Source organism: Meleagris gallopavo, chromosome 2, assembly GCF_905368555.1.
Source record: "Meleagris gallopavo chromosome 2, MGAL_WU_HG_1.1, whole genome shotgun sequence".
Classification (NCBI taxonomy): Eukaryota; Metazoa; Chordata; class Aves; order Galliformes; family Phasianidae; genus Meleagris; species Meleagris gallopavo.
The window spans coordinates 38,868,856-38,884,171 of NC_139405.1; the positions used below are offsets into that span (position 1 = coordinate 38,868,856).

Sequence of the window (15,316 nt, forward strand, 5' to 3'; positions counted from 1 at the left end):
GCTTTCCTACACTTTTATATTCAAACTGCACATCTCATTTTTCTGGACAGTGACTTTACATTAGCTAAAGCAATGTTACAAAGGCTACAAAGTAAGGAGTAATTGGGAGCCTGTATATGTGGCTTAGGTGAAGCTGGATGACAGCCTAGAAAGCAAGAGGTCTATAGCCCATTTACTAACTTTAGTCTCCTGCAAAATCACTTGTGGGAGAACATACATACCAATTAGTATTCAAAAATATGATATGCAAAGACCTGCACTGTGATCAGAAACAAAGGCATTACAAGCAACTTGTAATTTCTTTATTTTTTTATCATAAAATAGTCAAAAAAAATAAAGAAATGAACTATTTAACAGCTGTGAGCAGATGCATAATAGAAAATATTCAATTTCTTACAAATCCTAGCTCACCATATATGCATGAAAGGGAGATTTACATTACATATGGACAGCTTCCCTCACCACGAATTTTCTGGTCACTGCTAGTGAACACTTTCCACCTTCCATTCAGCCTTGCATAAGGAAACCAGCAAACTTCAGAGAGTGAAACTGCTAAGGTAGGCTGACTCCGAGAAGGCACAGATGTGGGGACAGCCAGTGGAAGATCCAACCAGAGCAACAGGAGCAGCAGCTGCACTCTAGAGTTCTGCCTACGCTACGGACCTTGCAGACTGACAGCACAACAAAACAATTTAGTTCTGAGAACTTAATATCCACAGCTCAAAGGGTCTTCATGCATACTAGGCTTAGCACAGTCCCATGCATTTAAGGCCAGTTAGTCCCTAGAGCACATATCTTCCTTGTTTCACCTGAAAGAAAAACAGTTCAAGCATTCTTGACTGCTCTACAATACGAAGCAAAGCACAGTAGATGAGACAACTAGGAAATCCCCTTCAAAGGCTCATACACCTAATCCAAACTAAAATGCTGTTTGAGTCAGGGTCTTTGGAATACTTCCAACGGTCAGTGAAAAAGTAGCTGCTGGAACTAACAGTAAATAGAGGTTAAAGTGTTCCAGACAAGGCTATAACCCCTTAGGTCCTCTTTCATGTTCATAAAAGTCTAGAGCACAATGGCTGCTAGAGAGTAATGCAGGTGTAAATATCCTGTTTTCCCACTACTTAGTTATTCCATTTCAACCAAGAAGGTTCCTGAACTTATCAAGATGACCTTGAAGAACAGTTGAGCAAACTGAACTCCTGGTGCTGAACATCCTTTGAAGTCTGAAGCAAATACCGCAGAATTCACCTAAAAAAAACTGTTGGCAATGCTACATTCCACAACTCTTTGTTTTATGCATATTTCTCAGATATTTGGCACTCTTAAGATATGCAACAAATCCTTCTAATTCCTGCTTTACCCTGTTGAGACACTAGATGGATGTTTGCCTCTGCCACTAGTGCTATTTAGAGTTGGAAGCTCAGTAACCTAGAAAGCAGAAGAGTGTCAGACTCCTGAATTCCCTGCCAGACACAGGCACTGGAATAGCCAAAAAGCACAGCAATAACATGACGACACACTGAGCGCTCCTAGCTTCCCCTACTGCACACAGCCTTACCTGCCTGCAGTTTCTCCTCTCTGTATTGCTGCAACACAAGGGAAAACACAGCGACGATAGCAGATGTACAGAACTTTTGATCATAGCCTGAACCTCTCATTGACCACCTGAGGCAAGCAATGAGTTAGCCACAGGAGCACAGGTGAAGGCAATTCATCTGTGCTACTGGAAGGAGTGGAGCCTGGCTCCACCTCTCCTAGACCCCATTTAAGTGCTGACTGCCACTGAGGAAGGGTTTCTTTCTGGAGATCACTCCTCGTGGAGTTTATTGCAAGTCTACAACACTGGTGAGCATTTTTCATTTATTATCTTACCACCATGATAATCCTACTTAGCCTAACCTCTGTACATCTATCAATTGTACAGCAGAATAGCAAAGTCCTAGGATACAACAACAGAGGATATGCTCTAGTGCAGCAGCCATGGACACAGAAACTAAGGAAAGAATCCGCTCACCCTTAGAAGGCCTCAGGTACATAGGACAATGCTTTAAGCAAAACTTTTTAAACTGAAATAAATACATATAACACTTTGTGAAAGTGGTTTACTCATTTTTTAAGCCACAACCCTCCAAGCTGATGGTTCAAGGCTTCATCTGAAAGATGCAGAGTCTCATGGTCTCAGGGTCGAAAACACCATTTTTAGGATAACTGATAGTTCCTTAGTTTTCGTAATTACTTTCTTGGTTGCCATTTGTTCCAATTTCTGTCTTAGCCACAGTCCCAAGAAGACTTTTCCTTGAGACTGAAGCTGAGCGTAGCTCCTCTCCTTGGTGGCTCCTTGTGACAGTTTGTTTCCACCCCACCACCTTCCTCTTCTTGCCTGGCTGTTACACTCAAGGCCTTCTTCCAGCATATAATGAGCACAGTCCTGGTTACATTCAAGGCCTAAGATGGCACTAAGATAGATAGCGACCACAACACTGGCCAGTCCCTGACTAGAAGTGTCTCTGATGCAGCGTGAGCAGAGCCAGAAGGGACAGTGTAATCTCCCTGCATTTACAAAGGCACAAGCAAGCATTACCTGTACGCAGGGCATGATGTGGCAGCTGGCGTGCCAGTTGGATCAGGGAGGTGAGCACCCTGCAGGCTAGAGAGGTGAATTCAGTAGGTGATTATCGCCCGCTATGTACAGGGTCATCATCCTCTAAGTCCAGAATTCTCATCCTCCCAGAGTAGAGACCCTACTCGTGATACCCACCCCATAGAGAGCCAGGGCATCTGAACAAATCAAAAAGGATGCAGAAATGCAGACTGAATTCCAAGGCAGACGTGGATTTTCAAGCCTCTGCACTGAGTGCCTGAGCTTTTTGTTTGCATCCTGCGACAGCAGTGAGGAGAGCTGTGTGAGGTGCAAGCAGGCAGATGATTTGCTCAGCCTGCTTGCAAGGTTGCATGATGAAATAAATGGGTTTGAAAGTGTCAAAAGGGGCTAAAAAGAGAGGAGCAGAGGAACCATGCTCTGCCCTCGTACAGATAGGCTTTGCCACAAGAGAAAACACAAGATCCAAGGCAGCCTGTATCCTCTCACTCCCAAGCTGAAGGCAAAAAGGAGTGAATGGAGGCATGTCCACATGCAGATCTGCCTGCGCTGTAGTGACCATGCAGCAGTGCCGTTTTGATCCTGAGGGATATGGGACAGACAAAGAGTAAAACCAGGGTGCTAAATTTTAAGAAAGCCAACTTCCAGCTCTTCAGGGTGTTAATCAACAAAACCCTCTGAGAATCTGTTCTTAAGGACAAGGGAGCACAGCGGAGTTGACAGATGTTTAAGGAAGCTGTCCTTAACAAACCAATAACAAATTACATTAGATGTCAAGAGCAATGTTGTAATAATTCTAACTTTGATTATAAGTCAATCACTTTACGGCAGTCAGTGAAATCCTAATTTGAGCCCTCATTGCTGGAGCATCAGGCTGCACGACAGTGATTTCACTTTAGGAAGGGTTGCCTCTCAAGTATGTCCTTTTAGGTCAAGAATATTTACTGAGTACTTGTCGGTGAGTTAAACTTGAATTTTTAAATGTATCTAATTTGATTCTTCTTTCTCCTCTTTTCAACACTGATATTACGAGTCCCCGTTCCCTTGTTGTGCATGACACTGCCTTTCCCAAGAATGGCACTTTGCTCTTTTCTCCTGGGACATTTCCCTTCCCTGTTTCTACCAGCTCCCCGATGTGTCCTGCTGCCCCCACAGCGAAGAGAAGAAAAATTGCACATCTCTGCATTATATTCAAAAAATTTTACTCTTGGTCTATTCCTTCTCAAAAGGGAAACAATATGTTACAAAAAGTACAGATGTTTTCAGGGTGTAAGGGGGAAACGCCATTCCCAGCACACCAACAAAACTGTGTATATGCTCATAATATGAGGAAATTCTTCTAGATCCAGACAGCCAGGGAGCCCAAAGCTTCATTGCATGCTTCAAAGTCTCCTTTTTCACTCCAGTTCCCTAACCATTTTCAGGGGTTACAGCCTCATTCCATGGCCCACCGCCTCATTTTTAAGCCACGACCCTCCATGCTGAGGGTTCAAAGCTTCATTTGAAAAATGCTGAGTCTCACTTCAGGGTCCAAAACCTCAGTCTTAAAACCTCGAGAGTCATTTCAGGATTCAAAGTGTCCTCTTTCAGTCCAGATCCCCATTTGGAGGATGAGCACTGAGGGGCACTTAGCTTAGCCAGTGGGAAAAGGGGAGGCTCAGTGCATGCTCAGAGGAGACCAGGGGATCCACATGAGCAGCTGAAGGGCAGTAGAGAAGACATAAGCACTGGGCTAGGAAATGCAGAAGGGGGAGCATGCAACAAGGAGAGAGATGAGCTTGCATACGGGAAGTGGAAGGCATGTGAGCATATTGGGAGGGAGCAGAGGCTATGCGAGCAGTTCTAGGAGGGAGCAGAAAGGATGTAACCATGCCTGGAAGGGATGCGTAAGGGACTCCAACCATCCCTAAAGGGGAAAGGGAGGATGCTGGAATGCTGTGGAAAGGACTGAAGGGGATGTGCCTGTGAACTAAGGGAATAAGGGCGACTCGGTGCTTGGAGCCAGGGTAGTAGAGAAGGCATGAAGACACACCGCAGGGAACGGAGGGGCTCTGTGTGACGGCAATGCAAGAGATTTGGAGTAGCAAACGTAGGCATTCTGTACTACTGTAGATATGCAAGGGGTTGCTTCCTTCAGCCACGTTGCCCCAGTAAATACATACATTTTATGAACACACATGCCCTTCCCTCTGCTCCAAGGGCCTTACAAAGGGAACATTGGTACTGCTAGCCCTGGCAACCGGCAATTGACATCACCAAGAATCACTAAACCCTTTGTGATGTCATAAAGCACTCAGCAGAACTGGGGCCCCACAAGCACAGCCCCCACAAGCAGTGTCTGCAGGTGCAGGTGCTGGTTGCTTGTGCTGGTGCTTGTGCTGGTATTGGTACTGGCAGTGTTGGCACTGGTGGCAGTGGTGCTGGTGGTAGTGCCCAATCCTGACGGATCATGGAGAAAATCCGGAAGTTTTTCGGGAGATTGAGAAAGACACGGAGAAGGTCTGTGCTGCTGGTTTCTGCTCTCAAGGGCTCATAGGTGTGCTTAAAAGCCTGGCAAAATCAGCATACGTCCTGATGATGGCAGCTCAGCCCACAGGCAAATTCGGTCTCTCTGCACATAGCCCATCCTGTGCATATATACCTTCCAGAATGATAGGATACCTGTTCTAGATATCATTTCTTCCCCTCCGGTCACCCTCTCCATCTCCTGCCTCCATTGGCCAGTAACTGGAAGTAGGCAGAAAGGCTGCCTGGGGCTACTGTGGGCTGTTAGCACCCCTGGGAGTAAAGCACACTGTGTCTTTCACAGCAGTCTTGCTTTACGGAAGATCTTGCTGATATACTGTAGCATACAGGAAAACAACATTTAAGTATGTACTAGCAAGTGTGTGCTGCTCTCTCCCACTTTGCTGTCAGTCTGGAACGGGTGACCAAGAAAGGGCCGTTAGGAGTGCGATAGGCAGTGTGCGCAACTGAACGTGCCTTCTGTCTTTTCTAGGTGCAGCGTTTGTGTGCACCCTACGGACTGCACAGAGCAGGAAAGCCAAGGAGAAGGCCCTTTGGAATATGAAGTCAAGCAGGTGACAGTCTTCTTCTGGTTTTATAAAATGCTTGCCATGGCATCCTCTTTTGAGTCAATTTCCTTAAATGTTGACAATTTCTATTCTTTAACTTTGAACAGGCAGAGGGCAGCGCAGATGGAGTAGCAGAGGCAAAATCTGCCCCGCTCCATCTCTCCAACACAGATGGAGTGGCAGCGGCAACTTCTGCCCCACTCAGTCTCTCCAACATAGATGGAGTAGCAGTGCAAACTTCTGCCCTGCTCGGTCTCACTGAGGCCTTTGAAAGTCAATCAAGCTCAGCAAACAATAAAAAGCAGGGATTTAAGAGAGAACTTGAGCCCTCCTGTGTAGAAAGCCTCCCTGGGAAAATCCCTGAGTTGCAAAAGAGCAACAAGACTTTGCCTCAGCAGCAGAAGAAATCCCATAGGAGAGCTCACAGGCGAAAGAGACAACTGGAGCAATGGGAAGGAATGCTCAAGGAAAAGACATTGCTTTTAGAAGCAACAGAAAAAGCACTTTTCCAGGCCCAGAGGCAGGCAAAGGAATGTTGTGCTTCATACCTTGCAAAAGGTGAACCAAGAAAAGAAACTGCAGAGTGGGAAGTTCTGCAGGAACAAGTGGCCCAGCTCCAACGTGAAAACCTTTCACTGCGTCAGCAGCTGGAAGATGTGCAAAAGACCAACGAGGTAAGAGCAGTGAGTGAGTCTTTAAATGTAGTAGAAGAAAAGGTCAGGTGGACACTGAAGTAGAGCAGCTCCCAAAGTCATCTGGCGCTTCTAGAATTTACCAGCTATGAGGTACCCCCCTGGAAGGCCCTCCCTCAGGTTGCCTCTGTTTTGTTCCCTTTCTGCTACCATCTGGCAAGTGGCGAATCCCAGCTCTGCACCCCAGTGAGGGTCAGGCGATTCTCCTCTACCACTTTTCTTCCCTTTGCGGTACACTTTGAAATACGACCTAAGTATAGGAACTGGTAAGCAGAAGTAAAAATGCAGGCTTTAGTTTTTTACCTTTTGCTTCACACTCCTGCACCATTGTTTCTCTAGAGAAAAGTCAGACAGCTGCAACAAGAACTTGCTGAGGCTGTTGGAAAGCAGCAGATCACAGAAGCATCCCTGAAAACTTCTGCCGAATTAAGTGACTCACTGAAGAAAGAAAACTCCAAATTGCAAGAGGATCTGCACAAGGCTAATGCCAAGGTATGCAACATCTGTGAACACGTTAATAGGGCTGCAGCTGTTCATTTCCTCCAACGAGTGAAAGAGAAGAAATAAGCTGAGAACAAACATAGGACACTGTTGTTTTTCCACTGCATACAGGTGCGTGACCTTTATGCGCAGCTGGAGTTGGAGCACTCAAAGTTGCTGCAGCAAAAAAGGACAAATGAGGAGCTGCGAGTGAAGGAGGCTGTTCTCAAGCAGCGCTTAGAGGCTGTGGCGGAGGATTATAAAATATCAGCGTGGATTGAAAAGAAGCGTAAAGAAAAAATGCAGGAGAAACTTGCCAACAGTTTCAGAAAGCAGTCGGCTTCAGAGACATCTCTGAAGCGTTCTGAAGATTACTGCCGTTACCTGGAGAACGACATCTTGATGCTGAAGGAAAGCTTGGACAAGGCTAATATCAAGGTATGCAATGTCTGTGAGCATGTTGGCATACGTTAAGCTGTTCTTTTCTCCTGAACAGTGCAAGAGAAGAAATAATCTGAAAACAAGTGCAGGATATGTTTATCTGAAAGCAGTAAAAGACGCATCACTCTTAATGGTGGTCTTCCTGATCAGAGCATGCTTTCAGCCACAAGTAAGAGGCAATCCCTTGCTGCAAAAGGGCAGTAGAAGCTCTTATTCGGTCACTAGAGTACATTACTCTCCTTGCCTCCTCCCCTTTCACTTTCCAAGAAGCTGCTTGTATTCTGTGGAGATCATTTTCAGGCTGAGGGGCAAAGCAGTGGGGCTTGGGAGCAGCATCTAGGGAAGGAAGAGCGCAGCAGCTTGTCCATCTTCAAGACTCACTGCTGTTCTGACGCCTTTCCTGATGTTGTGGCAGTACTGTGATGCCACAAGGCATGCCCCCACAAAGTGTCTCAGAGTTCAGCTGCTCTATTTGCAAGTTCTCTCAATCTCAGCACCAAAATGAGATCTTTGTTCCCTGCTAGTGGTGTTCGTGACAAACAAAAGCACCCTCTCGCATTTTTCCCCATGCTGGGAGGACATTAGCAGAGGTTTGTGCAAATGAGAAGGAAATTGCAAACCAGGCTGGCTCCTTAAGGCACCAGCAGAGAACAGGATAGCTCTTCTTATCCACTGCCCACTGGTGCCACCGTAATTCAGGATGAAAATATCAGCACCTGCTGTTTTCCTCCCCTAGAAAAAATTTTAGCTCAGGAGATGGGTACCATGCAAACCACTTGTACTGACTGCTGCTGGAATGCAACCCGTTCTCTACCTTTCCTACTAGCTGTCTCCAGGGAGGTCTGTGGTGGGAGTATTATTTCACAGGCATGGGAGTTGCGTAATTCTGTTGAAGGAATCAAGTGCCTTTGCCTTGGAGCCATTCTTTATAGAAGGGTCAAGACTGCAGCAGTCTTCTCAGCAAAGATTAGAAAGTCATACTTGCTTTAGAAAAAACGCACTTCTTTTCCTTGGCAAAAATTACAGCCTCAGTGCACTATGTCAGGGACTCCATCACCAGACATCTGAACGAGATTCCCAGAATGTGGGGATTTTAGAGCACTCTGATTAAGGGAGATTGTTTTTTCCACTGCACACAGGTGTTTGAACTGACCGTACAGCTGGAGGTGGAACGGGAAACCTCGCTGCAGCTAGAAATGAAAAATCGGGCGCTGCAAGACCTGGTCCACCAACATCGCCCACAGGCCACTGCAGCGGGCTGCAGCCCATTCTCACAGAATGGAAGGTGGCACGAAGAAAGTGCCCCAGAAGAAATGGGGCCGAAGCGAGAGCCCAGCCTCTTTTTTCCGGTGAATTGATGCGCCATTTCTATCTGTATCCACACCGCGTCGATTTGTTGCTGTGCTCATTGCTTTTAGGAATTTTCTGCTAGACATTTAGTTCTTATTGTTAGTGCAGTGCCTCTGGCTTCCTTGCAGGGAAGCTGGAGAGCTGAAGAGGGATGTGTGAAAGTGCCTCTGTGTGTGTGTCGTGTGATCTTGGTGCATAAGAAATAGGTAGCCTTTTCCTCATCCCCTTCCTTATAGAGTTGGAGGTGGCTCAATACTAGCTTTCACGTAAAAACAGCAGAAAGAGCAGGTACATTTCTTTCTGAGATAAAAATAATGGAAAGACATTTAGTCATTTCTGACTTCTTTCCTGAGTATTGATGGTAGGAAGGAAGCATGGCTCCTTCATTGAGCAGGGCTATCTTGTTTCCATTGGGTATGGGAACTGGCTGCAAGGAGACATGGATGTGGCACTGTCTGCCTCTTCCTGTTTCTTCAAGTTGCATTGCCTTCTTCCGATGCAGGCAGCCTCTCAAAGCAGGCTAGAGGAGATCAATGCCGAAGAAGAAACGTTTAGAAAGCAACAGAGGCAGAGAATTGCAGCTCTGACATCAGAAATGGAGAAAGACCAAAGCATGCATCAGGAGAGCTTGCGGCAAATAGCACACTGGCAAGCAGAGCTAGACCTGTCAGAAAAACTGTTCCTGCTGGGTGAGGACATTAGAAGAAGCCTTGCAAATAAATAAGACAAGTAAGTGAAAACATTTTCTTCCTTTTCTTGGTGATGGTGGTGGTTGTTGTCATTTGTTTGGTTGGTTAGTTTTCCCTCAAGTAATACAATATTCCTCCTCTTCTCACGACTGTTCTATCCAACATCCTTTGTCTTGGTTCCAGTCCACATAATGGGTGCCCATTCAAGACAAAGTACTTCTCACAAGAGCACGCTTTGATCCCTCCTATTCCTGAGGAGTTTTCTTTTCCCTTTCCGACTTTGAAGTTACAGAAAAAAATTAGTTAGTTTTCATGTAAGAATTATCAGTAATCTTCTCTTTCCTTACCTCTGGTAGGAAAGAAGAATTATTACTATGAGACAGAAATAATCCATTCAGTCTCACTCATGACAGCGTCTCTTCAATGTGAGCTTTCACTGGGAGGAGAGAAATAGTCCTTACTACCTTGTGGGAGAAGTCTTATAAATACAACACAATTTGAAGCGTGAGAAGCAGGGCATCTGGCTAAGAAATTCAGATGCCTACTTCCCTAAATCTACAACCCCACTGGCCTGCTAGTGTTGCTTAAGACCTGTGACAATGTGAGCAACGGCAGTTCTCGCACTCTTCTGCCTTTTTCACAAAGCTAATGAGAGGCCATCAGAAACCAAGGACAAAGGCCTCAGGATGACTCACAAAGAAATTTCTCAATCATGAGGCCAATGACTCTGGGCAACACCAAGAGAAAACAGAGGGGAGGACCTACACGTAAGCAGCTTTACCTTCTGTTCTTCACTGGCCAGGTGTTTCAGAGGTGGGATTTTTCCCCCATGTATAGAATAGAATTTCTTTGCCACCTTCAGAAAGCTAGCGGCCTGATAGTCAAGCATGAAAAATCTTGCTTTGTCTGTGTTCCTGTCTTCCTTTGTTTCCCTGCTGGTGGCTTCATATCTCCCCAGATCTTCGCACTTTCCTATCATACCCTATAGTTTTCCATTGATTCTTCGCACTCCATCTGCCGTTCAACTAACATCTGCCCTCCTTTTCTCTTCCAGGCACTGGTGAACGTGAAGTCAGGCTTGCTGGGACCTCTCCTCAGAACACTCAAGAAGGATCTTCCACAAAAAATGAATGAAGTCTGGGATGCCACAGTCATACAATAATGCTTTAAGCAAAACTTTTAAAAATGAAATAAATACATAACACCTCAACATAGAAAACTCTATTGCTGTATAAGAAAACACAGTGAAAATCTAGTGTAGACTTTCAGCCTAAGTTTTTGACCATTTCTAATTGTAACAATCAGAAAGATAAATACAATGGAAAGGTGATACAAGAGGTGTAATAGCAGAGGGACTAACACAATAGAAATGTGTTATAAGGGAAGAAAAGAGGACTGCTCATCTGTCTCCAAGGATTTAGGCTCACAGGGGAAAATTCCACAAGGGAGCAATCTCCAGAAAAAGATCCTTCCCCAAGGGTCAGTCAGCCCTTAAATGAGGTCTAAGAGAGGTGCAGCCAGGCTCCACTCCTTTCCAGTCATACAGCTGAATTGCCTTCACCTGTGCTCCCACAGCTGACCAGGTCCCCTCCCCAGATGCTCAATCAGTGGTTCAGGCCATGACTCAGCAGATACCATACACCTTTTTAGAGGGGAAACATCACTGGCAAACTCCTAGCAAATCAGTAATGTTTTATATTTCTTAATAACATGAGCTAAATCAAACAGTGATTTATGAGCACAAGCCGTAAGACTCAGTGGATTTTGAGTTAGTATCAACTTAACCTGAAGAAGAGCAAAAAGCCACAAAAACTGAAAAGTTCCTCTGACATGCCTCTGGCAAAGAACAGGGGAGAGCAGTCAGCTGGAAATATCAGAATACTGATTTGTGTGATTAACCTCTTAAGTATCTTGGCCAGCATTAGAAAAATTTTGCTTTCTAATGTTATACTTTCTCATTATCACCAGAATGTGATGTAGGCTAAATTATCCTCACAGCTGTACTTTCTAGACTGTCAAGACTATCTGGATAAACTCACATCACAAACTTCTGTAGCACAATCAACCTGAAAGCAAGATAGTTATTATTTGCCACTGCTGTCTCACAGAGAAGACACCAATATATGCCAAGTGTACAAGGCTCAGACAACAGGAAGAGTCTTAGACCAGTAAAGTTAGAATCAACAAAAAAAGGATAGCTGAAAGACAAATGAAAACAAAGTCACAAAGTATGGATGAAAATGGAGCACAGTACTTTCACAGTAACTGTAGCTTAATCTCCACTACCCTTAAAATGATACTTTCGAAAAACATTACATTTCAATAGTGTTTTTAATAGCAACATTTTTAATAGCAAGAGTTTAATAAGTATTTTGCATTGCAGAATAAAGTAGACATTTCTATAATTTTCTAAATGCTGGAGTAATTACATTTTTTTTTTTAAAGTGTCTGACATGAGTAACAGTTACTAAAATAATGGACAATTTCCTATGTAATGACAACCCCTTACTCATCTTTTTAATTGCACTAAAATAATGATACAATTCTATGCAGTGTCTAGCCCATGTAGTCATTATCTTTGGATTTGCTGCAATTGTTAAGTTCGCTGAAACACAATAAGTTTTTCAATGTGCAGGCACTTTCTAGAGACATCATTTTTGTTTTAATTGAATTCATAGCTCAAAATAAACAGTGCTTGCTTTTCATATTCTTTTGTAAGCATTAAATTTCCAGTGAAACCACCAAGAACTCTGCATTTCCAATGTGACTTTACAGTAAAAATAATATCCAAAAGCAGTTAAAGATACATTAAAGGGAAAAACAAGCTGATTGCCGGTGCACTTTATTTGATATCAACATTATTTTCTAGGCAATACTGACAGTACTGTCACTATATATGAAATCGTACAGAAATAAGGAGAAATATGTACAGCTGATTCCAGGCTAAACCTGAATTTAAAAAAAGAGACAAGACTGTGCAGCACAATGGGATAGGTCTCTGCTCTGCGTTAAATGTTCTAAAGAAGAGCCCACAAAATCAAGAAGCTGGCAGAAATGAAAAGCTCTTTGGTTACAGTGCAGATCCTTCTGTTATTGGAGATGGAAGAAGAGGAACGTGGGTAAAGGTTTCCCATCAGCACTGCCTACATACACAAATTACTGTCAACAATATTTTAATTTGAACAGAGAAGGATTCAGCTCCAGTCCACTCTGTCCCTTTCTTCACTCCTGAATCTCTAAGCCAGTGTCTGCCTTCCTTAACTGCCTCTGAATAAATGCCATTGGTCAATTAGAGGATAGACAAGTCAATTAACAGAGAAACAAGGGAATACTCTACAGCAAATTGCATTGTATTGAGTGATACTGGTCATTTCTACAAAGTAAATTCTAAACAGTCTGCAAGAAATAATGTCTGATGAACTTCACATTGGCTATCTTACAACTATAGGCAGTTTATGTTGGGATTTTTTTTTTTTTTTTTTTTTTTGCACCAGACTCTATTCAAGCACTTATAGTGGATCTAACATTCTTTGTTCCAGCTGTCAGACAAAGAAAAGGCTCCTTTGTTATCAGCTAACCTGAGCATATTAAGAATACCATCCTATTACATCATCTGAAAGATTTGTGTGTGCATGTGCTAGAAGTATAAGAATAGAATGTAGATAAAAAAAGGAATTTTCTGCAAAGTGAATCTTCATATTTTTAAAAGCCACACAAAAAACGCACAACAAAACAACACAAATTCTAGGCAAAGAAACACCAGCAAGATGATGTAGTGTTACTTCACATTGTAGTCTGAAAGAAAATAGCACAGATTTTGAAATGTGGTGTACATTACATTGTGCAATTGTGATATCTATAGAAACTAGCTTGCAGTTCTGCTGAAGTTACCAGCTATGGGTCAGCAGCACCAAAATCAGAATGCGATTAGACTATTTTCCTTCCTGCAGTAGGGCACATTGATGAAAAGCTATCAAATTTTTTATAGAAAGGGTATCACATACAGCTGACTACAATGAAAATATAAACATGCACACACAACCTCATACTGATTGCTCTCAGAGCTGCAGTGGGAAACTGCAAGTAAACTTGAAGCTTTGCTCTACAAATGAGGTGTGGGAGAGTGAGCAAAGAAATGTTTGTGGAAATTGAACTGACAAAAATGCAATTGTTCATTATGAATGAGTATCTGGATGCCATAATTTTGCTTTTTTCTTTTTCTTCTTCCCTCACTTCCTAATTTCTGCTTCATGAGTTCTCCAGAATAGTGGTCAGTATTCCATGTCTCAATTTTAAGAGTCTATATAATTTCAAATATATATATATAAAATCTCCTGTTTCAATGTTTCTTCTTTGTCCTCAATACCCTTTAAGGATTAAAACTTCGTCTTGTATTAAACATACACTTTCCAAGTGCTCTGCATCAGTAGACTCCAAATCAAAAGCTGTTTAAGAACAATTAAAGATGCCAGTGTAGCTGTCTAGTCCCATTTCCACTCTCTATCGCTGTTTTAGCACCCAGCAGTCACATTGTTCTGCATCATCCAGAAAGCCATATTCTACAAAAGATAGAAGTAGAGAACTTTTAAACTCAGTTTCGTAATCCAGTTTCCTCTTCTCTGGAACACTCTTACCTCAGTTTCTCCCTTCTCTATTGCTCTGCCCCTTCATCCTCTTCCCTTGCCATATCCTCCATCTCAGCCAGCATCTGTTTCTTTAGTCTCCTTTCTTCCTCAGTAGTAACCTGGGTTCCTCCTTAATTTCTGTTGCATGTAGAAATTTGCTGCCAGATTTACAGACATCTTCCTGAAAACTCCCCCTTCCCCCCTCACTGTACTCAGACTTTAATTGAGGGTTAGAATAAAGTTAACCTTCGGTGGAACATAGAGCAAAACAGAGAAAATAAAGTGATTTAGCGATATGACGTACGTGCAGTTTATTTGGCTTGCTAATACCGAGATCTTGGCTGTTTCCTAACTACTATCATTCAACATCACTTTCCTAAGATTGCTTTGGTAGTAATGCACGCATAGAGTGAACAGAAATAATTTAAATCATTCCAGGCAGTGACAACTATAATTTGATCAAACAACTGTAGAAGGAGAAAGAAATACAGAAAGTCAAATGTAAAAGCTATAGTCCCTTTTTTCCTGGAAACTCTCTCAAGTATACTTTGTCCAAGCAACCCCAATTTTCAAACCATTAAATATTTCGCAAAACACCCATAAAGGCATCAAATTTTGTTTAAAAAAATAATACAGTAGGTTTGAGGGTTTCAGAGTAGTGTAAAAAGTAAGCCCCTCTACTGAAACAGGTTCTCAAGCTGATCTGTAACAAAAGCACATCTCATTGCAAAAACCTCCGAGGAAACTTCCTCTGCTATCACTCTGTACTTCACATCAGCAGCTTCCTAGCTGCGTCACATGGCAGAAGGCAATGACTTGCAGTGCAATCATGTTGCTCTGAAATATTCACTCTATTCCCCATGTACATGCTCAGCGCCTACTTCTTGCCATGAACTGTCACACTGAAGCAAAGTGAGATCTTCCTTCAGATAAAATAGAATCCCAAAGGAAGACAAACAGCCTCAAGCAGCCTTCAGCCAAGTCTCCTAAAAATGATTCTTATCCAATATGTTGCTGAGTGATTATGTTTTCACAACTACTGTGGACAAGCTGCCCACCAGCAAAGTGCCCTCTAAGGATAACACTCCATACTGGAAGCAATAAACTTTCAAGGACTGTTATTCTCCGAGATCCACCTTAAAACAAAAACTCCTGCTCAGCAGGTTCTCATTCCAAAAATTACTTCTATTTGCTGAGCTATTTCCCCTTACACAGCCTGTAAGCTTCTGTTATGAAGATGAACAGATACAACACACTTCCCTTAAAACAATAGCTTTGTGTTCTGCACCTGAGAAACAAAACTTTGAAAAACTGGAACTTCCACCACAACATAGTCATTAATAAATCAGAATATCCCAAGTTGGAA

The 15,316-nt window shown here is 43.1% G+C and overlaps 2 protein-coding genes across 12 annotated transcripts in view; one reads left to right on the plus strand and one right to left on the minus strand.

Annotated features, from left to right (window-relative positions):
• The window catches only part of DISC1 (DISC1 scaffold protein), a 320,664-nt gene that overhangs the window by 260,038 nt on the left and 45,310 nt on the right, over positions 1-15,316 (minus strand). The gene's annotated exons all lie outside the window — the stretch shown is intronic.
• On the plus strand, positions 5,049-10,752 carry LOC109366013 (uncharacterized). Its single transcript, XM_085218533.1, has 8 exons — positions 5,049-5,098; positions 5,598-5,780; positions 5,813-6,356; positions 6,705-6,857; positions 6,978-7,283; positions 8,426-8,635; positions 9,139-9,365; positions 10,380-10,752. The coding sequence occupies exons 1-7, from the start codon at positions 5,049-5,051 to the stop codon at positions 9,358-9,360; spliced, it is 1,668 nt and encodes a 555-aa protein (XP_085074659.1). The 3' UTR covers positions 9,361-9,365; positions 10,380-10,752.